At 40.6% G+C, this 26,607-nt stretch overlaps 1 protein-coding gene across 3 annotated transcripts; it reads left to right on the top strand.

The window, feature by feature from the left end:
• Positions 1-26,273, top strand: LOC145440831 (plasma membrane calcium-transporting ATPase 3-like). Of its 3 annotated transcripts, none has more exons than XM_080318586.1 (21): positions 1-758; positions 4,035-4,235; positions 5,625-5,885; positions 5,943-6,068; positions 6,129-6,245; positions 6,317-6,535; positions 8,026-8,240; positions 9,986-10,073; positions 12,186-12,343; positions 12,404-12,538; positions 12,706-12,812; positions 12,875-13,109; positions 13,761-13,940; positions 13,998-14,192; positions 14,723-14,914; positions 19,428-19,641; positions 20,914-21,125; positions 21,192-21,344; positions 22,138-22,272; positions 23,822-23,863; positions 25,681-26,273. In XM_080318586.1, exons 1-21 carry the CDS (start codon positions 584-586, stop codon positions 25,930-25,932), a joined length of 3,612 nt encoding a protein of 1,203 aa, XP_080174712.1. In that variant the 5' UTR covers positions 1-583; the 3' UTR covers positions 25,933-26,273. The 3 variants fall into 3 exon arrangements, 2 of the variants coding, with proteins under 2 accessions (XP_080174712.1, XP_080174713.1); XR_013915632.1 differs by lacking the exon at positions 23,822-23,863 and adding an exon at positions 23,039-23,223 and having other exon boundaries at positions 2-758; positions 25,681-25,820; XM_080318587.1 differs by lacking the exon at positions 23,822-23,863 and having other exon boundaries at positions 13-758.
• The last annotated feature ends 334 nt before the right edge of the window (positions 26,274-26,607 follow it).

Genomic DNA, 26,607 nt, shown 5'->3' on the forward strand with positions numbered 1-26,607 from the left:
TATACAATGATGATTAGACGGCAGAGAAATATACTAGGGACATGGTACTTAGTTTAGGCTGCCGGATTGATCCCTGGAGATGTAGATCTCGGCACAGCTATGAGGAGCATTTTTATAGATTGTCGAGTTTCCTGGATCAGTAGTGTGTTAGCATCAAGTAAAGAATCGCTACTAGCTGCTAAAGTTTTTTATGAGATTTTGACTCTTTGAGGATTAGGTGGTGATGACAATTTCTAAGCCAGGATTGGCCAAATTGCAGCCTTTAAAGATCTGTCGTCCAGCCCGCCACAAACTAACTTTGATATTTCATAATCCATTTCTTATTATTATTTTTTGCAGTTTTGATTATGTTTGGCAGAGGTCAAGTCTATTGCCCAGATATTGTCTCAATGTTATCTTATCCGAAAGCAGATTGCCAATGCCTGTTTATCGTAATATCAATACTGAACTATTGAAATAACCTGCTTTCTAATCTGTATTTTCGAAGTGTAATTTCTATTCATTCAACTGTTCACAGTTATTGAAATCTAGGCCTTATTCCGTTTGCTCATGAGAGATTTGTAGCTAAGAATTAACAGCAGGCATGTCCAACAATGCTCAGTTGTTGCAAAATGCTGAAAATGACAGATTCGGCTGTAAATTGGCCGAGTTGCGGGAACTCATGGAGTTCAGGCGGACGGAGGGAATTCAAAAAATAGACAACGATTACCAGGGCGTCAATGGATTATGCTCGCGATTAAAAACGTCCCCAACTGAAGGTGACTTACTATATTTTTGTTTTCTGTTTTGTATGTTTGTGTGCTAAAGCTGATGTTGTCGAAGAACTCAGAGATTTTGTAACCCACATCGTTTCTGTTGAAGTACCTTGTCTAATGGCTGATTTCTTATCTTCGAAATTTCTGGGATTCCTCATTTTATTACATAAATATCGGATTGTATTGGCTGATCTTTCACTTACTAGCCTGTGTCAACGATATTCTGCTGGTGTGCTTGCAATAATTTTAGGATGAACATGAAGATGAATAGCTTTCCTCTCCAATTGTATCAATTTTCACACCTTTATCAATTCATCTTGCACTAATTTTGATTTGTGATTCCTAAATATTTCCAGACACTTTGCTAGTTCCAATATCTTCTCTTTTGTAAATCCCCGTCAGCCCAAATGAACCTCATTGATCAAGTACTATTAAAACCTACCACACAAAGTGCTGAAATATGTTGCCTCATCTTAACTTTATGATGAAGACTCCTGTGTTCCATTACATAAATAATTCGGTTACTAGACTCCAAGATATGCTCTTGTCACTCGCTTTGAGGACGTGTAATTGTCCCAATAATTTCATTGAATTGACAAAACATGCCAATGTAGTCAGAGACATAGGCAAAAGACCCAGTTACCGCCAAATGACTTTAAGGTTTTAAAAATTGTGATGTCAATTTGATCTTTGCTGCCCTATAACAATGAATATGAAAATCAAAACATTTAATGCTTGTCTCAGTTCCGCTCTCAGTATTGTAAGATGATGCCAGGATTTATTCTTAAGTATTGATGCTTCCGGACATCGGGTCCTGGGGCCACTTTACATCCTGAACTAGTAATTGTCATCATCATCAAAAGCTGGTAGTCTGATTCATACTGAATATTCTGCCAGTGTCTTACTGTGAATGTGCCACCTTAGTGCTGTATCGCATGATGGGGATGTATTGCAAGTTCATAAACTATTTGGTGATGTGATAATGTATCACAGGAAACTGGCAAGATTTCCCTAGGAAGCTGCACCATGAATATTATCATCAACATTGGCCATTGATTTTAAATTCTGTAGGTCCTAGTATCGGCATTTTGAGACTTTATGTCATTGTTACTTTACGATTTACATTCAGCTTCAGATTTCCATAGTACTCATTTAGCGTTTTTCCATAAGTTGCAATAATGTGTTTTTCTATCCCTGGTATAATTATAGACATTAACCTATTAGTCGATCTAATTCATGTTTCCTTCTGTTTAAATTAGGCTAAACGGGTCGCAGGAGAAGGAAGAATCATCCAGCCTATTGCTGCCTGTTCTTCATACCATGCCAGCTAGTATAGGCCTACTGCTAGTATGTGTGCCCTACAAATATATTATTAAGTTGAAATAATAAAAACAAAACAATTATCTATATAAAACTGTTCGAACATTCATAGTCGCCCCTCATTTTACACCATATTAGTAATGTGAATCGACTCAATATGTTATGAATTTACAGATGACCTAGCGGCCGTATCGCTGATCACCATTTCTTCGAAATATTTTCTCTCAATTTTTGTGTGTCTACCTTGAAAAGATGCTGTGTCGTTAGGAAATCTGCGGGACTGTGTGATCATGCAGATGCAGTTGTCTGTGCCGGTATTAGAACCTTAGGTCTAAAAGATCACTTATTCGTTTGGATTGTGACCTATGTAACTGTATTTTGAATTACAATATAGGGGTTCTCGGCAGATATATTATCAAAGAGTTGAAATACCATCACCATCATATCCTGACAACTTGTGGTGTTGTATACGTGTCATTGGTTCAGACACAGCGTTGGTGTCCGAGATTGTGACTGTCATTGGCTTATTCACTGTTCATGTGCAAATAGTAATGAGTAAAATAACGTTTTTACTCGAGGAATGCTTAACTGAAATCCTGAATTGCAACTGCGTGGAACCATGCGAATCTAGATACACTTAATACTTGACCTTCTCTATTCTGCACTTGACGTAAGCGTATTTTTGCTAATTACTTTTGCTGGAGTAAAGCTGATTCCATAAATGATGTTTTTTTTTTGTGAATTCACATGCTAATATAAGTTTCAAATCCTCCACTGCTCCAAATTCTCTTAGTAGCTCATGACATTATTCTTAACAGACAGGTGGATGATTTTACTGATTTTATAGTTAAAGAGATGGGCTTGTAACAAAATATGAAAGTAATAATTTTGATGTGAGAACTCTGTCTTATGCAATGTCTGTGACTCTGACGATTATTTAGCTTTTTCTATGCTCACAACATAGTTTGTCATGTCCTTCATATGATATCATCTTGCTAATAGCATTTGGCGGTTGGGCCATATAAATACTTCAGACGTATGTTAATTCTGTGAAGGAAAGGACATATTCCGATTGCTTTATATTAAAAATTCTTCTGCTTCAAACTTGATTTGTTTTGTTTGGCATTAAATGAAATATTGAAATGTAAATAGCAATAGCAAATGATTTACAATGGATTACTTGGTTAGGTCATTTTCTAGAATCTGAATTGTTCCCTTGTCTCTGAGACATGATGGTATACCATATTTTGGTGCTTTCTGTTTTGGTACTGATTAACGATCGGCGTCGATTTTGATATTTCAAAATGATTCAGGTATTTATTCCAATGACTTGACATGTGCAACAGTATAGGCAGCTTGGTTATGAAATAGTGGATCTGAATATAACGTCATTTTACATACTGTATATATGTGGAATATTTTCTGTCCAGTATAGCAGTAGGCTACATACAATTGTCAAGTGATGACGAAGCATTTAAATTGGCTTGCTCAATACTGTCATTGCTTGTGGAAAATGTTTGTATCCCCTGAAAATTTGAATTTCTCTCTAATTTGATCATGACGATTCGTCGCTTTAGTGCTGCCGGTTGTACACATGAAATATTTATTGACGAAACTCTGAATATGAGATCGCATTCATCATTAATATTACTGTGCCATTGTATCAGCTGTGGTATCTGTGTACTATTGGGACACTGTCTAGTGACAATATGCTTTCAGTATACTTCAAAAATTTGGTACTAATATCAGTCAAAGTTGCTATATATATCTAGTCGGCTGAATCATGATACCATTACCAACATTTCATTATACTAGTCCTGTAGGAAGTATGTTAGTGGACACTTCACTGTTTTAGACAGTTGCTATTCATATATACGTAAATGCTAATCTATTTAGTCAGCAAATAAGCTGATGTTTTCCGGTTATATTATATTTTTGACCATGATGCTGTTGTTTTAGGACTGAGTGATACAACTGCCGAGTTGGAAAATCGAAGAAGGGTGTTTGGCACCAATTTTATACCGCCAAAGAAGCCAAAGACATTCTTGGAGTTGGTCTGGGAAGCATTGCAGGACGTGACTCTGATCATCCTCGAGGTTGCGGCCATCGTCTCCCTAGGATTAGCCTTCTATAAACCTCCGGAGGGTGCAAACTTAGATGGTATGTGTGCTTGGCTTCCTGTACTTGGGGTGATATAAGCCTGGGGTTGTGACTTTGTGGAACTATCTGCATGCAGCGAGTTCAAGTTCTTGAAACCGATAGAATCTAATTTTGAATATTTCCTTGCACTCGGTTATGTCGCAGCTATACATCTTGCGTTTCCTCAACTGTAACTGAGCTGCTGAAACCATAAATAAGTAATGCTCTGCGTTGGGCAGGGACGTGTTTTACAGTTTATTTCTGTGATCAATTCGTACATTACTGCTTGCGGATGGTTCAGTACATGCTTTCATCCAAGTGATATACTTCTGGTGGTATTCTATTATTGTAACTTCAATGGCTCAAGTTTGCCATCGAATGCATCGCAGCCTCATTATTCCCTTCCGCTGCGGTGCTGCTAAATTTAAAAATCATGTCATTGCTCAATTATTTAGTAGTCTGGCACAACGAGGGCCTGCAGATTCATAGAAAATTCGATCTACGTTTTGCTATATCTTGTGACAGGTGCTTCATCATGATTCACATAAGTGCTTTTATCCTGCATATAACAATGCATGCTGTGACAGTTACTTTATAGTTCCAATGTACAATTGTCATCACACATATTTCATACGCATTGCATACAATTACAATATGATTTTTTAAAAACATCCCTGGTGATTGGCTGTTTTGTTTTCTTATCTAGTCTCTACGATAACAACAGGATCAAATGCTATAGCTATCTTATCAACTAAACTGCTGATTTGGTTTCTCGCTATGCCGAATGGCGGTTATTGGTTGGGCTACGCTCTGTTTTTTTTCACATCGTATTTCTTTGACAAATGACTCAACCTCTGATTTCAGAGTATTGGAGTTCCAATTTTTGATTGCACCATCAATGAATGTGATTTACTAAAATCAACAGGTCCATTAGGTACTAGTATTCCGTATCACGTGCTACATAATGATTATTATCCAATGCAGTTGTGCCCTACCGTTTTATCGGTGCGGCTCAATATCTGATTTGAAAATGTTTCAGGGCCCACCTCTATATTTGGTAAGCACCTAAGTAACGGCCAAGGTTGAAAAACACTGTTGTATATAGGCCTACCAGAAAAGCTCTGAGGCACATTTTGGTGTACAGAGCCATGTCTCATGGCTGTAAACCACTGATCTAGCACGTCTGCCTTGCTAAGTAATATACTGTTGTCAAACCAATATTAATTTTCAGAATATTCAATCTTTCTCACGCAATCTGCATTGGTTGTGTCAAATGTCACTAATTATATATTGTCGTATTGCCATATTCGTAGTTACTTCTAATGTCATGATAAAACATAAGACCAGGTATTTCTCTGATATATTTTGGCTGTTCTGTGTTGCACTTATTTCATTTTTGTCGTTCGTTAGACTGCCTTCCAGAAAACTTCCAGCTGGGGGGCGAAGGAGGAGAAGGCGAGGCGGGCTGGATCGAGGGGGCCGCTATCCTCGGGTCAGTTGTCGTCGTCGTCTTGGTTACCGCCATTAACGATTACACGAAAGAGAAGCAATTTCGGGGGCTCCAAAATAAAATAGAACAGGAGCAAAAGTTTGCCGTGATACGTTGCGGAAAGGTGGTGGAAATTCCAGTTGCGGACATTGTAGTCGGCGATATCACACAGATAAAATACGGTAGGAGAACGATGCCTTGCGTGTGACGTACCCGTCTAAATAGCGGCCAACATACAGGCGACCTGCTGCCAGCCGATGGCATCTTGCTGCAGAGTAATGATTTGAAAGTGGATGAAAGCTCACTCACTGGGGAGTCCGATCACGTCAAAAAGGGTAGTAGTCGCGATGTCATGCTGCTTTCGGGTATATATCGAATTGAGATTTGTTTTCTGTGCTATCGACTATTGTGTGCTTTTCGATCAGGCACTCATGTTATGGAGGGTAGCGGGAAAATGGTGGTCACCGCGGTAGGCGTAAACTCGCAAACCGGAATCATTTTGTCATTGCTTGGAGCTACGTCTGATGATTCGAAAAAGTCAGGTAGATTTTAGATACACGTGGTGTTTTTGAATGCGGGTTATGCTTGCTGAAATCTTATATGCTTGTCACAGACAAGAAAGATGGCAAGTCATCTCAACACGAGATGGCCGGGTCTACCGAGAATATACCTCTAACCGAGCAATCCGTGCGCTCAAACGAAGACACGTTGCCGAGAGAGAACGGCGGTGATGTAGCGGACGGTCAATCCGCCCCGAAGAAGAGTCACAGGAAAGAAAAGTCGGTGCTACAAGCGAAATTAACCAAGTTGGCGGTGCAAATTGGATACGCCGGTAAGCACCGTTGTGTTGCTGCTACTTTGAAAGCGGATTCGGCGCTTTTTCATCTGGAAGTTAATTCGATACGCTTGTATGTGATGAAGAATTTTCAGGTCAATCTCGGGCAACAGTACATTACTATTCGTACTTATTGTAGGTGATGTGGGTGGTAGCGGAGAGTATTTTACTAATTTTAATCTACTTCTTCTTGGGAGTGAACATTGTCAAATATAAAGGTTTGGCTAGTATTCAAAATTCATTGTAACCGATGTGGTAGAACAAATTCAATGGGTTTGGCGGATAGTAACTGTGGTCAACTATTCCTAATACACCTCAAAATTAACTTTTGGGGCACAGGGTAAGCATATTTTACAACGTTTGGCAGTATTCTTTTATCACCCATCCCAACACTCCAGTGTACCTATATTTCTATCCACTCTGATCTTCAGTGCAAGATCCCATCAAATGCAAGTCAATTTAATTTATGTTAGTAAACTTTATAGGCATTCCAACACAGATTCTTATGTTGGTATTGGTTTTGATGCATTCTCTCTTTGTACCGTATCTTTTGAGTCTAATGTTCATTTATATATTTGAAGCAATCTCTATTATGCTGGTTGCATCCTTGTGGATCTGCGGTTATTGTTCGAAATAGTTTTGTGCAACTTTATCAGATAAGCCTAGCGTAGGATTTCACTCACAGAAAATTCATCTGGTGCATATCTATCATTACGGTGTGACCAATTTCATAGTTTGACATGCTTTAAGATTTTTGTTCTGTCTTTCGCATATGTGTGAATTTGCTGTCCAATGAACTAATGGCCTGGTTTATTGTTGCTTGGTAGGTGGCCTGGTTAATTGAATTGTGCATGTGAAACCGAAGAGATTGCCATGGAACTTGCAGTAAACATGTCAGGCTTGTGCTATAATTAATATCTCTTTTTCCCTGCCAACAGTCGTGCGTGTGACTTGATCAGATTTGTATTCATGTATCAAAAAAATGTAACGTGAAAATGAAATACGAAATATTTTAGCTATAAGATCATGAAAAGCGTTGCAGGGCACACCCAATCTTGAGATTAATCTTCCAATGTCATTTTGTTGGAATTCTTCAACTGGCACATTTCTTCTGTCACTGTCGGGAACATGATACTCTGTACTCACTGTATCGACAACTTCCATCTATCAGAGCGACAGTCTGCGTTAATATATTTACTGATTGATAGATTTATTTGTCACTATTCATTCATTGTTATGATATGGTCATCCCTGAATGCAAATATAATCACGCTGTTGACCAATCAGAGTTGCTATATTCTACATTGCCTTTTTTCAGACTCGTTACTAGTTATAGTTAAGCATAATTCATTGTAAAGAAGTGGATTTCACATTCTCTTTATCCCAGCAATAGATTGAATCGGTAGCTAATGATATACTTGTTTGAATGTCTTTATTTTCATATCCTAATCGCTTAACGTCTTTAATTCAACTATTGCGTATTCCAGGTTTCTTTGTGGCTGTTTTGACGGTTTTAATCATGATCATAATTTTCTCCATCCGCGTCTTCGGTGTTGCCGGCATATCCTGGGAGAGCGAATGTACCCCGGTGTATATTCAGTACTTTGTCAAGTTCTTCATTATCGGAGTCACAGTACTTGTCGTCGCTGTACCTGAAGGATTACCTCTGGCAGTGACTATGTCGCTGGCCTTCTCGGTCAAGGTATGCAATGCTTTTTATAGATTGTTGTTCTTTCGCTTTCACTTCCCAGTCATGCTATCAACATTTTTGGCAGTTGCTGATCCCTTTCATACGTCTATCATCAAGAAATTTACAAAATCTACTCGTGTATTTATACATGCACCAACCAAAAAGTACTTGATCCAAATTTGAGGACAAGGTTGTTGCTGTCTTTTAAACACTTGGGCCGTTTGGTATATTTGTATTGTTATAGTATAGTTGTATTGTGCTGAAGCTGTCTGTCTAATCGCTTCTGTGTTTGGTTTCAATGATAACTCAAGCCTAACATGCATCTTCGCAATGTTCAATTTCCATTACAATTTATGTGGACCCTAGATTGGGAACCACGGTTTTATAGTTATTATGCTTTGATAATCAAGGAATCACAGCCATATTCCGACCATAATATTACAAATATCGATACTATTATAGTACCAATATTGCCATTAAAATTTGAGGGGTCTGTGTCACTTGCCGAAGCACGGTCTAAGAGGGAATATTCGATTCATCCGTTTTAGTGTGATATGCATTCACATAACCATACAGTGTCTCATTGTTGTCTCGTTTCGTTGCAACATTTACAGCGGAATTGATATCCATTAAGGAAATGTTATTGTTTTCTCAACATAACATAATGTAATTTGAAACTAAGAGAGTGCCACCTCGCGAGTTACAGCTCTTCAAAATACAGCTTGAACTTTCACTCAAGTGTTCGCCTTTTAGATTCAAATTTTACTAGCTCCACAAAAGGAGCACAATTTCACACCCTATTAAAAGTTAGCATCACATTAGCTCCATAGAATGTTGATGCTGTCGTATCAAATGGTTTTTGTTTGCAATTAGTCTGGGGCAGGAAGGTCGAACATACGGCGCGAAGGCCGCCAGACGATTTCATCCGGCCCGTGAGGCAATCCTGTGTAGATTGAAAAATTAATATCTTTTCCAGCACATTTGCAACAAATGTTGTGTTATTTGCAGGAAATACTGTCGTGTTCATAGGCCCCATTATATCCACTCAACTACGTCGCTGTGGTTTCACTCTAGTTACCACTAGCCCCATGTCGGTGATATTGACATCCAATTTTGAGAAGGCAAAAAGTGCACATCAAGTTCAGACTTTTACAGAAATATGGATCAAAAAGTAGTTGGTTAGAGAAGCGAAAACGCCAATACGGAACCGTTATATGCAGTTTACATGGAAATATATTAGTTGCACAAATATATAGCCTAATTGAAATATCTATGGTCGCACTGCTGTGTCGCTTTCGACCCAATAGATCCCCAGACATGAGAGAAACCTAACTCGCGGTTTAAAAATAATGAACCAAATTCCGACGCCCGTGTTTCCACTTGAATATCTTATTCCACACAGCGCATATGCAGGGATCACGACAGATTGCGACTAAATCAAAGGGAGCTTAGAATGTGCCAACTTATTTCGTAGCTAACCTAATGCCACTGTTTTAGCCCGCGAGCGATTGGAAGTCTTGAATCCGGCCCGCGACGCCATTTGAGTTTGACACCCCTGGTCTATGGTGATATAATACAAGTGGAATACTTTTCAGGTGTACTTCCGTGCCAAAATTTATTGACCTTTGAATCCTTGTATTGGTTGGATTTAACTGATGAAACACAGGAGTTTCTGAGATAAGGGTTCTGAAATTTACATGAAATTTTCAATAAGCTGTGTTGGATGAAATTGGATCACCAATAGTTATTATTTACAGAAAATGATGAAAGACAATAATTTGGTGAGACATCTTGATGCCTGTGAAACGATGGGGAATGCTACAGCAATTTGCTCGGATAAAACAGGTAGGCATTTAACTGTGCAGCATTTTCAGCGTATAACGTACATGTATATTTTATGCGTTCTCTTGTCATTTGTAGCGGTTATTTTTATGCTGGCTTGTTACTTCACAAGTGGAAATGCTCGATCAATTATGTAGAGCTGGCGTCTTTTCGTGCCACATCATGTTGCCATGTGCACCATTGTTGATTGATATTGTATTATTTGTTCCCTCTCATCTACTATCAAAAGGAGGTTATTTTTAGGTTCATGAATAAAGTGATTACATTGTGCCGGTTGTGTGCTGGCTATAACTAATCCCGCTATCCTTAAATAAAACATGTGTGGACTGACGGTGTCGTATTTCATGCTGTACTGTGGGTTATGTAGAGTCCTTATAATATTGGTGGTGCTGCTTGCTAAATTAAGTAATAGTTATGTAAAAACATTGCCATCCCTGTTCTTGGTGAGTCCGATGTAACTCCAATGCTCGTGTGAAAATCTGAAATGTCCAGATCCGCACCAAAGGGCACTGATTGATTATTATCACCCATTCCCAACGGCCAAGTCGTCGTGTTCAATCAAACCTTGCAAATGGATTCCGTTCGAAAAGTTATTTTGGATCAGTTTGTGCTAGTGCTGCCTACATAAAGTTTAAAGTATGGTGTTGTGGCCGCCACAGTATTTCCTGCAATGAAATTTAGCGAGCATGATCAAGAATCGATTGACAATATATAATTGATTGTTACGATCAAATTCTCAATCTCAATTAGGGCCTGTCGTCTAATATCATTTGATTTCTGCTTCACTTGATAATACATAACTATGGCCTTTCCCGGGGGAATGATGTAGTTGGAGAACAGATTGAAACTATGTATTGGAAGAGCTGTTGCTTTTTTGCAATTTTATTAATGATGGTTTTGCTTGTCTCTGTGAGACAAACTATCCAGTGCGTCGAAATCTAATCATATGGTGTCTCGAATTTAACTACATCTGGGAATTTGTCACTTGGTTTCTCATAGAAATTCATTCGTTCGATAGTGATAAAGTCATTCCTCTCGTGATTGATTCATGTGACGTGATCGATTATTATTATAGATTTACTACAAATACGTTATAGATGGATTGCAGGCTATATGAACTTAAGGTGTGCGGACTGGCGATGTTCCATTTTACCAGTACTTCAAAACCCGCGATTCCCACGATGTTTGACTTTGTTGAAACGCGTGAACAGCTGATCCTAGCCTCATATTGGAACCATAATAGTTCCCACAAACGCCAGTATTATTCATCAAACTCAGTGCTGATTGCTGCGTGAATTACTCCCTGTGTTTCCCAATATTGATAGGCAATTTACTGAGAGTTTTAGTGGTCTGTGTCATAAAATTGTAGTTCGGCAGGAGGCTTGTTGTATTTATAAATAGATATTAGTATCCGATTGCAATTTATATTGTGGCTGCACTGTCCTTGAAATTATCCCATAGGGATAATGATAACAGCTGTTTCAGATTACTACCGCAAGATTGATTGGATTCAACTTTGCTGCACCCTTTGATTTGAAGACGAATGTATATGCGTGTTGAGTGACATTTGTGCCTTCGTAATTTGCTTAAATTTTCTTTGACTTTGGATGGCTTGATTCCAACTCTATCCTTTATAAGATATTTCTATTCATATTTATATGTGATTGTGGAAATAAAAACTCTATGGGTCGCCGTAATCATTTGAATCTTGATTAAAGAGGATATCGAACATAAACTGCTACCCGTTGACAAAAGATTACGGCACTGTATTGTTCATTTACAAATAAGGTACGCTAATGCTAATATCCTGTTTTGGTAACTTGTACAATCGCGCAGTTTCTGAGTTTGCTGTCTGTGCTACTCTCGATATATTGATTCGGTGCTTTGCATATCTAATTCATGCCGGAACTAAGATATATTTACGAGTTCTTTTTCGACTTACAGCCGCGGCTATTTATAAAGTAACCCCGTGACTGTGATGCAACGTAGCCGCTCGCAAAAGTTTCTGTATTGCGACAAACTCTGCCCACGCGACAATGCACACAGAATACCCTTATTCCCTTGATGTATTGATTATTTCTAGATGCGGCTTGCGTCATGCGTGCTGTATTTCAGGTACGTTGACGACAAACAGAATGACTGTGGTGCAAGTGTACGTCGCCGATAAGCACAACACGGAATCAATCCCGCAGCCTGACTCGCTTCCTCCGAATATCGTGGAGCTTTTGATCACCGGAATTTCCGTAAATAGCGGGTACACTTCTAAACTTATGGTACGGCGCTAAGTTATTTTGGGGTGTCTCGTTTTAACGAAATCTTGATACACTGCGTAGCCGCCGGAGAAAGAAGGAGGTCACCCCAGTCAGATTGGTAACAAAACGGAATGTGCACTGCTTGGTTTTGTGGAGGCAATGGGCCGGGACTATCAATCTGTCAGGGATGAGATCACAGAGGAAAAGCTCTTCAAGGTGTGATATTCATTCTTAAAACACAATAAAAAGCCACAGTGGTTAAAACTTGATTTAAGTGTTGTATGAAGAAGTTTGATCAGTTTAAACAGAACATTACTACGCCAAACAATGTTTAGATTTAGAATATGTCTGTACCGTTTAGCTATTATGAATCTGCGTTTCAGGTGTATACATTCAATTCTGTACGGAAGTCCATGAGCACAGTAATACCAAATGATGATAAGGGCTACCGTCTTTACACAAAAGGGGCCTCCGAAATCATTTTGAAAAAGTTGGTGTTGTTATGCTGATCGTTCCATGCTGCTATGCATTTAACTGTGAAAATCACAACAGGTGTACTCACGTTTTGGGCTCGGACGGCACGAAACGTAAATTTACGTCTATGGAACGGCAAAGCTTGGTGACTAACGTTATCGAATCGATGGCTAGCGACGGGCTGCGTACAATTGGTCTCGCGTACCGAGATTTCGAGGATGGCGACTTGCCGGATTGGGAGCAGGAGAACACAGTCGTCAGCAACCTGGTGCTTATCGGAGTTGTAGGCATCGAGGATCCAGTGCGGCCGGAGGTATTGTGCCAACCCCATTTATTTTGTCGGCAATATGGCGAATCAGAGAAGTGGTCCACCACTAACTAAGCAGTTCTTTTTCACAACCTCGGGTGACACGCAAAGTACGTTTTGCCTACATATGAACTACTTGAACGGTTATGATTTTGAATAGTATATTCACATTGAAATGAACCCGGCTGACACTCGTCAGGTGTAATCGCCAGCAACTGGTAGAGAATCGGAAAGAACACTGTATATCAACAATCATATCACAAAATATGACGTCACCACTCGTTAGCATGAAATCTCGAATAATCGGGGCGAAGAAATCACTGGAGCTCAATTTACTACTTTAGATGGTACACAAACTTGGTTTTATTTTTTGTTTTCATTCCTACTTCATTCAGTTTTTTCAGCAAAACTACACATAGAAAACTTTATTTTTTACTTGGAAATACCTACTTGAAACTTATACCTACGTTAACACGAGCAAGATTCTCTGATCCTTGTTGTATTGGTATCTGTACATAGATTTAACCCGAATAATCTATTAGAATTTGGAACATTGTCTGTTTTCAAAATATCCCTCCTCCCTCATTTTCTCTCGGCCACGCGCCTGACTTTGAAAGCCTCTGGTGACTCGCGACTTAATCATATTAATTATAACAGGTGCCCGAGGCTATTCGTAAATGTCAGCGGGCCGGCATCACCGTCCGCATGGTCACCGGCGACAATATCAACACAGCCAGGTCTATAGCGAGCAAGTGCGGTATTATCCGCCCCGGGGAGGAGGTGCTGGTCTTGGAAGGCAAAGAATTCAACAAACGTATCAGAAATAACAACGGAGAGGTTGGGAGAGTTTGCCGCTTTATCCCGTGCGGCCGCATGATGTATATCTCGTTCCAGGTCGAGCAGAGACTCTTGGACTTGATCTGGCCGAAATTGAGAGTGCTGGCCCGGTCTTCGCCGACTGACAAGCACACTCTGGTCAAGGGCATCATCGACAGCAAGCTGTCTGAAAACAGAGAGGTGGTGGCCGTGACGGGGGACGGCACGAACGACGGACCTGCTTTGAAAAAAGCTGACGTTGGATTTGCAATGGTCAGTATCTAGCAGAGTTGGAAAACTAAAATTTTCTGCTTTTCCAAATTAAATTAGAATTCGAAGAATTACTAATCAGCTTTTGTCAAATTACGTTATAATTAGAATTATAGCTTCGCAGCTTTCTCCTATTTTTATTAGAATTACAGCTACCCCTTTTCTCGAAATTAGATTACAATTAGAAATATAGCTTCTGTTTTTTCCTAATTTAGTCACAATTAGAATTAAAATTATAGCTACACAGCTTTTTCAATTTATATTAGAATTATAGAATTAAAATTAGGGCGTTGAAGCATCATCACACATTTGATTAGAATAAAATTAGAGCATAGAAATATAATCACACGTTAGGTTGGAGTAAAAACTTGAGTGTAGACACATTTCCCAAATTAGATTAGAATTAGATAACCGCCATTTTGCTGTAATTAGTGTAATTATACGACTAGAATTATATAGTTGACCAAGTGTGGTATCTGCCGTGCACCTAGCCGCCTTTTCCCGCGTTTTCCAATAATGGTTTTTGTGTTTAGGGAATCGCCGGGACAGACGTGGCCAAGGAAGCCTCGGATATTATCCTCACCGACGATAACTTCACCTCGATCGTGAAGGCCGTGATGTGGGGCAGGAACGTGTACGATAGCATTGCCAAATTTCTTCAATTCCAGCTGACCGTCAACGTTGTCGCGGTGACTGTGGCATTCATCGGCGCTTGCGCTATCAACGTGAGTGTTATCGAGGATTTTACAGTTGGCATCGATGAATATTTTAGTGGTGTCGTTAAACAGCTGTGTAGCGACACTCTGTTTATGTGTGTATTGTAGTTATGTTGTACCCGTAATAAAATGAAAAGATAGGAAGGAGTCGAAACACTCACCTTGGCATGGAACGAGGTTCTTAAACTTGGGTCCACAAATTAGTTTTAGGGGTCCGTGAATGGGAGTACGTCGCGAGAATTTACATAAATAGGTTATCCTTTGCGAATGACGTTGTGAGTGTGGGACTACTTTTTCCAGTCATTAGTATGGCGATGTTTTTTTGACATGTCAAACTAAGTCTACATTTTGTCAATATTGTAGCGTTAGGCTGAAAAATTGTTGAAAAATTTTTGCAATATCCTTATATCCTAACTAATGCAAGACTGCGTTGGCATTGGCTTTTATATCAAGAAGCGCACAATGGAAAATTGTGATGTAGACAACCTTGTCAGAATGAAGCAACACGGCGTGTCACCAGCAGTGTACGCACAACTTCAGTGTTGCAAGCCATCAACTGCTGCTGTTGAGCAGTGTTCTTCCATTCTTGGCAAGCTACTTAGTAAGGGGAGGCACTTTTTGCCCGAGAATGTAGGAAAGCATCTTTCGTTGTCCTTCAACTATTTCCACCAAAATAATGTCTTTTCAAGTAAAAATTTGTCAGTTTTCAAGTCGGAAAAGTTTTTTCAGGCCAAACTACCTCATAGTGACAGACAATTTCGGCCAGAAATGTAGATAACTAGTAAAATTCCTACATTATGTGAGAAAACACCTAATTCACATACAAGAGGTCAAAATTTGGTCAAAATTATGTTTTTAAAGGTCTAAAAATGTCAAAATTTTGATTTCTTAGGTCAAAATCTTACCTTTCTAGGTTAAAAAAATCGCCCCAGTCCTTAGTTATCTTAATTTAGGCATGGGGTCACCAAATACAGTTCAGGTTGATGTGATTACCTTCCCGTCATTGACTTCTCAAATTTTGCGAGCAAGCATACGCAAAATTCAAGGGTTTTCAATGGTTTAAGAACTCCTGGCTTAAAACGTGTAACTAAGGGTCATGTACACTTGTACAGTACACTGCATGAAATGTAACAGAACATAGCATAAAAAGGATGTGCCGTGAAAATGAACGGGCATGTGTCGGTATGAGGAATAGATATGTCGGGCCGTGGAATGGCGATCTCAAGCGTAGATTTGTATTCCGTTTCGTGCAACTCGTAACTTTTCAAATGACGTTGCTGCCTACAGCTGCAGTGTACGTTGAGATTGTAGATTTAATGCCGGTAGTGGGTTGATGGGATGATCTATTTGTACAATTTGCTTTCATTATTAGTGAGCAAACTATACATTCGTTATTCCGCGATTGTTAGGTTAGATATTTAATGTTTTCTGTGAGCTTATCTACGAAACGGCTTGTTGATGCTGCCCGCTGTGGACATAATGGACATCATTTGCCAATATTGACTCGAATGTATTTTTAAACGCCGACTGGCTCACATTGATACCGCGTTTGTGTTGGACGCGACCTGTCATCTATTAACTTTGATTTGCTTTGATTTGCCCAACAGATAAACACACGCGACAGACCGCTGTGTAATCTGACAGCCTGCAACATCTCCTTTTATACCTATTGGCAGCGATGAGATATTTGATTGATAGAGTGTTTCATTACGGGGTCAAGTGTCAACTTAATAAATGTTTTGCGTTATTGGAGTGGAAACGCGAAACGCCCGATGATGACTTATTCTAAATGCCGCTTGCATTTTTCATGCGGAAAGTAATTTAAATAAAGGCCGCTCAGGAATACACGTTGCCCCTCTTGGGAATAGAGATATCCAAAGTCTTACAGTCGGCTGCTTCCGAGCAGTGTTGACGCGGTTTCTTGACTATGCATGACTATTGATCACTAATTATAGAAGTGTACTAACTCTGAACCAGGCAAGGTATTTTAATCTAACGATTTTCCGATTGGCACATATTGATCATGGATTTTCGTGTCCGATAAAAGAAATCAATTTGCGACTGGTAGCTGAAATATTTTGTAAGCTCACGCCTTCTGTTATGTGTGTTTCAAATGGTCGTTGAACAACTGAACATATGAGCATTAGGGTTGTCCATAATTTGGAAAATCGTACAAATCCTCGGTTGTAATGTCTTATTCGATAGATTATTGATAAAAAACGACACTGAGCCTGAAAGAAGCTCACAGAAAGGCCGTTTAGATTTCGTACAAAGCGTTTGAAAGTAGCTGCCGAAGAATGGGCGTGCCACCGACCATAGAACGGCGAGAAGACTAGTAATCAAGAAACCACGGCTCTTGATTGGATAATCGGCTATGCTTCAATGACCACGTCAGCAGCAGCTTGCTGATTAGGTGAACAAGGAGTCTGCTACTGGCGGCGATTCTGAAAGCGCATTGTATGTAGGTTGACAGATAATGATTTAGGATTGATTAAGGGTATGTTGAGGTATGAAATACATGATGAACAAACAACAGCTGCTTCACAAAAACGTCTAAAGCATGACTGCTTTATTGTGAAAGAAACCGCCGTAGCCTATATGCCTTGTTTTCAACGAGGGAAAGCATAGGCGCTTATGCAAGTGGCGACGGATTCCTAGTTTCAGAAATAATATATCATTATTGAATACAAAGATAAAGCTTAACAATGACACTATAAGTTAGGTGATCTTATTGGGCTCAGGTTGCAGTACATAGTTAAAGTTTTGAATGCTCTAGCGATCGGCTGAATCAGACGGTTAGGCTTAGCACTCATCAGATGTTTGCAGCAAATTGAATTCACTTGTAAATGTTTTCAAAGTCCCTAATGATGTCGCAGAAACGAGGTTTAAATGCATGCACAGGCCCTGCTTGATATGATATGCAAACTACGCTGGATACTATGCACTATGCAGCATTGTCTGTTTTTACCTTTACACCCCTTTTCTGCGCGATTATTAAGGAATTTGACATATCATATCCGGCATATTATGTGCTTACTTTTACACCTCTTTTCTGCGTCATCATCAAGGACTCTGACAACACTTGCAAGTGAATACAGTTTGATGCAAGCATCTGACAAGTGCCAAGCATAACCCGCTGATTCAGCCGACCCTTAGAGCTTTCAAAACTTCAACTATGTACTACAACCTGAACCCAATGAGATCACACAAACAATAGTGTCATTGTTAAGCTTTATCTTTGTATTCAATAATGATATATTATTTTTGAAACTAGGAATCCGTCGCCACTTGCATAAGCGCCTATGCTTTCCCTCATTGAAAACAAGGCATATAGGCTACGGCGGTTTCTTTCACAATAAAGCAGTCATGCTTTAGACGTTTTTGTGAAGCAGCTGTTGTTTGTTCATCATGTATTTCGTACCTCAACATACCCTTAATCAATCCTAAATCATTATCTGTCAACCTACATACAATGCGCTTTCAGAATCGCCGCCAGTAGCAGACTCCTTGTTCACCTAATCAGCAAGCTGCTGCTGACGTGGTCATTGAAGCATAGCCGATTATCCAATCAAGAGCCGTGGTTTCTTGATTACTAGTCTTCTCGCCGTTCTATGGTCGGTGGCACGCCCATTCTTCGGCAGCTACTTTCAAACGCTTTGTACGAAATCTAAACGGCCTTTCTGTGAGCTTCTTTCAGGCTCAGTGTCGTTTTTTATCAATAATCTATCGAATAAGACATTACAACCGAGGATTTGTAAGATTTTCCAAATTATGGACAACCCTAATGAGCATGTAACACTTAGCGTGCAACACTTGAGAATGTGGGTTGAAGTTAGGGTTAGGCACTGAATGCAAGTACCTGAATCTGGATCATTCAGTTATTCGATTATGCCCAGCCTTAGTAGTGATAGATGATTTTTTTCTAGTACACGAAATTATCTTATCAAGATCCTTTCTTGCCGCTCTGCGACGAGAATAATAGTGTCGATACAATTTTCTGAAAGATTTTGCTTTGTTGTTCAAAACTGTAAAACACGACCTCAATGGGCTGCGAGACCAACAAGTAATATATCGTTGGATTCGGAATATCAACGCCTAACCAACTACGCCACGAAGCGAAATATGAGCAGGTCAACTGAGCGTATATATAATCAAAAAGACAGGATAACCTTGGAAAAATGTACAAGTTTTGGTTACATCCTTATGGAGTCCACAACGTATACCTATGAAAGTTCCACATCATTCATGCTGTTTTGACGTCATAAGCAGTGATACTCAAACACTCTTCTCCAACCCTAATACTCAATTCAGAATCAAATCGCACAGGTAGGCTTCTTGATGTTGCCCAGCCCTAGTGGGGGGTTGGGTTAGAACTAGGGTAACTATAGGTTGGGATTTGGGTTAGGGATATTTTTTCGGGTTAAAGTCGCATGCTCAAGAGTCGGATGCTTAACCGTTGCTTTGCATTGTGTTGCGTGCTCAAATGTTGGGCAACCGTTTCAAGCGTACGCGTATCGTTTAGGACACGCCTCTCAAAGCCGTGCAGATGCTGTGGGTGAATCTGATCATGGACACGTTTGCGGCTCTCGCGCTCGCCACGGAACAGCCCACCGAGGACTTGTTGAGCCGTAAGCCGTACGGGCGGAACAAGGCTCTGATCTCGCGCACCATGATGAAGAACATTATCGGACACTCCGTCTATCAGCTGATCATCATCCTCACTTTACTTTTTGCCGGTACGAGAATCTGTGTAGTAAGCTGAACATCCACCTTATATCCTATTTTAGGAGGATTTGTCATCTTTGTAAATAAAATGTATGGTCCTCCGAGGACCATAAAAAATGTCAGCATGTCCTCTTTTTCGCATTTTGAGTTTGTTGGTGATACTTTCAACATGACTTTTATGTGAGATGTTGTATTAATTTCCATTCAATTACTGTAGCCATGAAACATGCTGAATTGCTGGTTCACTGCCACTACCTTGTTATTCCAAACATTGTTCGACGTTCTCTGTAACATCCGGGCCATTTTACATACGAGGATCTGCGCAATCTTTCAGGCGTCACTTCGTATTTAACAGACCTATTAGTTGGATCAGTTACGACCATCCTTGATGGGAAGGTTGTACATAATTTCAATATCACAAATTCGTGAAAAATATCATTCCTTATAGTCAAAAGTTAAGGCAAAGCAATATATTCGTGGGCTGAATCCTAAAAATATATTTTATTTGACTGTCTACAAGCGGTTTTGACTATGACTACTTCCACTCTGCTTGCGCAGTTTTTCAGGCAAAACCACTTGCACATCAAGCTTTGGATTTTAAAGGTAGAAAGTAATTTCGGGGCAAGTTAGCATCACTTCGAAATCGTCATGAAAACCATCGCCTGTATTACTAAATATACAATCGAATATTGCACCTATTTGCAGTGTCAATAGTTGTTTTGTGTCTGTCGCGAAGACGCGCCCTGTAATTTTGAAAGTAGCCTTCTATTAACAGTTAAAAGCATTCGACCACTCGCCTTTTTTTAGCTGCCTGTAAAGCAGTGGATCCCAACTTCTGTTTTCTCACCTCGTGCCGTCTTGACATTCTATGAATTTTTGGCGCACAAACAAGTCAACGAAAACCTCAACTGTACCCCAAATATATACAGGATATCAACGTGGGAGGATTAGAAAATAAGTCGGCTCGGATATTTTGAATCAAATGCGGCTCACGAGCTAATCTGCAGATGATTAATAATGACGCACGTTAATAACGAAAAATTTAATGTGATGGTTGACAATTGTCTCTTATCCACAAACTGATCTAGGCGGGGTGCAACTGAGTCGAATGACGTATAAAGCATTTAGTTATGCGTTTGATTAAGAAATTTGTTACACTTGAAAAAAAGCACCTTGAACGATTTGTGAAAACTGTAATTTTACTTACCATCTTTACCATCTAAAATGATTTCGCGTATCACTATTTGAGAACCACTGTTGTGAAGCGTGCTGGTTTTGTGCAGGTGAGAGGATATTCAACGTGGACAACGGCCGCACAGCCGCGTTGCACGCGCCGCCCAGCATACATTTCACAATAATATTCAACGCTTTCGTTTTGATGCAAATCTTCAACGAGATTAACGCTAGGAAGATTCACGGCGAGAGAGACGTCTTCTCTGGCATGCTCACCAACCCCATTTTTGTCGGTATTATTATCGGCACTATCGTTGTTCAGGTCGGTGACGAAGGGATGTGCTTTTGTGTGCGGTCTTTTGTCTTAACGGCTGGCCTTCCGTTACAGTTTATTATCGTGCAGTTCGGCGGGCCGGCGTTCAGCTGTTCTCCGTTGAATCTGACGCAATGGCTGTGGTGTCTGTTTCTGGGCATCAGTGAACTCCTGTGGGGTCAGGTCATCGCTACTATACCGAATAAGAGACTGCCCAAATGCATGACGGTGAGATTCGCGGTCATTTCCTGTTGCGCCGTGGTAACCTTTTGCTGCGGCTTATTTGTGAATGGTCTGTTACCATGCTTAAGTTCGATAGTGTATGCCTCATTGTTTTGGGACTTGTTTTCATCAGTGGAGTGTGTTTGTTCTCACTTCGATACGTTTCACCCGCTTGAGGATGGGCAGTTACCTTATTTCTATTATGATGCTGCTCAATGTGACGCACAAGTTTATGTATTTGCTGGTAGCATCTTGTGATTGTCTTTTCTATGTTTTTAGCTTGATCGTATTCCTCGTTATCGGGGATTCGATGCCATTATTCGACTTACGGTGTGGTTTTGGTTGCGAGTGCCTTGTTCTTCACCTAGTTTCATTACAGAGCTGCTTTTCATTGTGTCGCACAAGCTCGTATATTGGTTGGTAACGTAGCATTGTCTGTTACTATTTTAAGCTAATGTACTATGTACAGAGCATCGGCAGTGGTTTACTCTGTTCAAAATCACAAAATTTATGTCAATTATTCCCTGCTATTATGCTCATCAGTTTGTTACAGTAGCTTTTATCTATAATAGGGCAAAGATGACTGCCTCTAAATATTTAGGGTGTCAATGAACCCTCGTAAAGTTGTTGAAATTATGCGAAAATAGATTCTATTTGACAGGAAACGATCAATAACACAACTTCATTTTACCAATCTAGTGAACAGTTACGCGACGGTGTAGACAAAAATACACTGCCTTCCCTCTCCTAGACCTTGTCCCAGTGTAGTGAAATTCTCTTAACGGATACATTTGAACAGATCGGAAAGACCGAGCCGGTCGTCGAGGAAGGCGAGGAGGAGAAGCACGACGTTCTCGGAGAATTCGGTGACGAGCAATTGAAGTCGAGAGGACAGATCCTGTGGTTCCGAGGCTTGAACAGGATTCAGCAACAGGTGGGTACCGCATGCGGGAGTGCGTTGGCTGTGCGGCGTGGGCGTTTTTGAAAACAAGAGGGCGGAATGGGGTGGGAAAGGGTGAAAATTGACAAGGATGGGTGTTGGGTGGAATTTGCAAGGGTGGGATGTATGAGGTGGACTATGTAAAGAGCGAGGGGGTCATTTATTGGGAGGATCTCTGCCATTTTGACAACGTGCCCAGGGCTCATGTTGTTTTCCACGTGCAATGTTAGTTTGTACAGACCTGCTGATATGATATTAGCGATTCAGTTATTATTAGTGAAAAGTGTGAAAAGGACATTTACGATATGCCCTGCTGCTTTCTAAAATTCATTCTGTTGACAGATAGTTTCTGTATTATCGTACCTTGCACTGCCTTGGGGACAGAGTCAGTTCATTTGTCATGGAAGTAATGTAAAACTATTTCCATGTTCATGTATTAGAAATTTGAAAGGCATCTGTACTAGTTACTTTGAGTAAAACAGAATATGAAAGATTTGCAAGTCTGTAGGAAAACGTGACCTGGTTCAGTGACAAGGGATCCCATGCAGGACTTATTGCCATAGTTTTGTTTGGTTAGATATATTGCTTAGTGGCCGTGACTTTACAAAGCATTCGGCTACTCCGGTTTGAGAAACAGCTGAGCTAGTCAGCACAGGTGCAGACTGCAGAGCATGGAAGAGGCCACTTGTAAGGTACTTGGAGGCGGTCCATATGCTCACCACTATTTCGAAGTTGGTTCATTTATTTATGTCGTCCGCAGATTGAGAGCACGGAAGAGAACAACGTGCATTACCGGACCCTCGGTGACATGGACGCCGGAGAAGTTACTCTGATTGCACGCCGTATCAGCAGGCAGTCGTGCGGCATACCGGAGGGACTAGGAGCGTAGAGTCGTCTTGAGTGTTCAGACAGTTTTTCGTTGGTTAACTTCATCAAGAGCCGTAGGTATTGTGGCGTGGAAAGCTTACTTGGCAATATATTCATGATGTAAATATACAAAAATCGGTTTTTGTATATTTACATCATGGAGATATTGTTATCTCTTCAATCACCTAGCTAAGATAGGATTGAGGCTCCATTTTTTTACCTTGTGATGTCTCTGTAGTCGGCGATATGTATATTAACAAAATGACTGTGTGTAACCAGAGGTGGTCACTGAAAATTGTCAGCGCTGCTGCTCAAGTAGAAGGCTTACATTAGACAGTAGTTTTAGAAAGTCGATTTTTGGCAGTTATCAGATGTGGCCACTTTTGTAACTACAGTAGAAATATGGACATATTCGGTTACTGTGCACAGGGCTCTCCACAGCGCCCAGTTGTTATGACTATTTATAAAAGGGATTCAAGCATATCCCCAAATTAAGTTGTACTTATGCAAAATCCAATGTGTAGTAGAAGTGTTAGGTTGTTAGTGAAGCTAGGCAAAACCTACTTGAGTACTTCGTTACTGACCAGTGACTACCTCTGTGTGTGGCAACGGCAAATGAAACTAGACAAACCGAGTTCATTGCTCAAGGTCAAGGCTTAACTTTAATGTTGCGCAGATGGACGTCGTAAAAGCCTTCCAACAAAAGAACCCGTCCGATGTAAATATGCTTGGGAGTTACTGTGTGGTATTCCTTCTCGCCGGTGTTGGGTAGCGCATGGTGTTGCTATAGAGATTTGACACAGCATGAGTGCAAACTGCATATTGATTGCCATGTTCCTCTGTACCTTTTATCGGGGTGGTGTTTTGTGAACGGGCTGATCGCGGTTCATTCGTGTCATGGTCGATCATCCTCGCTGGAAATGGTGACTTTTCGAAAGCTATGTTTCCATATGCTTGGTCTGTCATTCGTGGTCATGGCAATCATACTGTGTCATATATTCGGTAATAATCGATATCTAGATGTGGGTGGCGGCTTGCGGTACGGTGGTTGTGTAGCGGCTCTAATATTTTCTAGTTGGGATCATTGTGTAGCGAAAGAAACTGTTTTGGCGTGTCGTTATAATGTGTGGAATTCCTATTCTAACATCCACTATCGCTTGAAAATTCGCTCCATCCACACTGAGCAACAGCTAAATCTGTATGGCTGCATCATTTGATTGTGCAGTGCAGCCAAATTGTCACCAAATTTCCGAGATTTCACATCTGCGATTCCGGAGTGTGGTCAGACTTGTACAACTTATCAATCATAGTTAGTTGACGGTCAACTAACTACTGGTTTTTTGAGTAGTTTTAGATTTTGAAAAGCGAGTAGATCTAGTTCCAGTTGCAAATTAAAAGAGACTAGTTGCTGAACAACTGGTAAACAGCAATCGTCGTTTGGCGTGCATCGTGATACCAGTGTTCTGTTGTGTGATGTAGCCAGGGGGGTTTCTGCGGATCAAAACCCTCCTTTTCAAATTGCGTATTTTAAAAAGTCGTTAGTTCTAGTTTTAGTAGCTGGTTTTGATAAGTGAGTAGTTGTAGTTATGGTTGCGTTGTACATGTACAAGTCGGTATGGTGTATGACTCAAAAACCGATGCCAAGCCGTGTTAAGACGAACCCTTCGAAAGATGTGTCTTATATGCGAGTAATTGTGAGAAGGTAATACAGTTCGATTCGATCTGATAAACTGGACAGGTGTTTGCGTAAAAAAAATGGTATGACCACAGAGATGAGTAGTTGAAATGAAACGTCGATGCACCGCGTCACGCCTATCCCACAACGCCACGATAAAGAGTTCAGAGGAGTTCCTGGGGAGTTCCTGGCAGCACCAGATTTGCCCAAGCGTCAAGTAAAGAATGAATCACCATTCCCACATCACAATACACCACTTCCATCGCTTACGGATGAGCGCTGAACAATACCCGTATACAGAGCATGCATTGCCTTCTTGTAGAGTTCAGCAACTAGAAAATTACAGCTCTTCCAAATGAGCAACTCAGTTCTTCAAAATTTCATCACAATTAGAATGAGCGAATTCATAAAAACTTCGTAATCGAAATTAATCCTGAATTTACAATAAATATAACAAAAATCAAGTTAAGTTCGTATCAATTCAAAGCCTGGTCTCGTTAGCACGAGTATGGGCAATGCTGTTCCAAATTGATCAGAATTTGAATTACTGATTATGGAGAAACTTGGAAGTCGAATTGAGTTCCAAAGCAAAAAACAAGTTCACTTTATATCAATTCAGACCTCGGTCTCATACGCACGAGAATGGCAAATGTCTGCACACTAAGCCTGGCTCGTTCCGCACCACACAGTGCTGTACCATTTTCAGATTAAAATTCAAATAAGAGCGTAGAAACGTTTTCCAAATGACCGGTGTTTCGCTGTAATTGGTCTAAGCAAAGAATTAGCTTGAATGATCACGGATTGGAAGCGAGCGTGTCCTTCGCCGTCGCAGCTTGGTGACACGCGCTCTGTACTTTTAGATCCGAGTCGTGAACGCGTTCCGCAGCTCACTTTACGAGACCCGACATTACAAACGCAGCATGAATTCGGTCCACTCCATTCATAACTTTCTCCCGACCACGCACGAGTACGGGAACGACGACGAGGAAGAGGAAATTTTGCAAGCCCAAGCCAGCGGCAGAGCGTCGCCCTCTCGCTCTCTACCTCCGGACGGCGACACCGGCGCTGGCATTAGCGGCGCCGCCAGCGGTGGTACCTTACCTATTGCGTGAGAGTTGTGTGCATGCGAGTGATTGTACGGGTGACGCTGGTCCTTGTTCTTTCAACCAAACCCGGCGCCGCATCGAAATTTCACCTCCCCGCTTCGGCGTGGTGTCGGAGAGAAGGCTCTTGCGTGCGGGAGATATGATTTTAACATTGTTTCGCGGCTTTTATCCACTTACGTGCTGCAACGATACACCCTCTTCTTTTTGTACTGTTACGTTGTATTACCTTGCATTATAGTATAATATGTAGCGTTACTCGAGCTTCATTTGCTTCAACATTGTTATTAACCTTGTAAAATTGTTTGTAAGTTTTGGAGACAAATACTACTATATTATCTCCGACCGTCGCCGCCGTGGCGTGTGTTTATGCTGGAAGGGGTATGGGAAGAGGAAAGAGTATCGTATCATAGTGTCCTATGTGGTGTGGTCTGTGGACAGAAGCAAATCTCACGGCTCAGTAAAATTGGTGTACGTCACACTTTCCATTTGGCTAAAGGTAGGGTTACCGTATGCTCTCTCTTGAGAGGATTTGTCTTCTTTTTCGAAAGTGTCCTCAGACGACGCCCAAATGTACTCTTTCTTGGGAATTATGGTTAAATATAGGGCCAAATTCGACTGAGACGTGGTAAATAAGTACTGAAGTAACGCTCCGGCGGCTATTTCTGGAGCTGAGCCGGAAAG

Source organism: Botryllus schlosseri, chromosome 6, assembly GCF_051294905.1.
Source record: "Botryllus schlosseri isolate E-star chromosome 6, Bs_hap1, whole genome shotgun sequence".
NCBI classification, from domain to species: domain Eukaryota; kingdom Metazoa; phylum Chordata; class Ascidiacea; order Stolidobranchia; family Styelidae; genus Botryllus; species Botryllus schlosseri.

Bases quoted from the DNA above. Each gene is read 5' to 3' on its own strand.
- LOC145440831 (XM_080318586.1), top strand. From the start codon at position 584: ATGTCCAACAATGCTCAGTTGTTGCAAAATGCTGAAAATGACAGATTC. The intron at 6,069-6,128 runs GTATATATCGAA...CTTTTCGATCAG, and splicing joins CGATGTCATGCTGCTTTCGG to GCACTCATGTTATGGAGGGT. The intron at 13,110-13,760 runs GTATTGTGCCAA...TAATTATAACAG, and splicing joins AGGATCCAGTGCGGCCGGAG to GTGCCCGAGGCTATTCGTAA.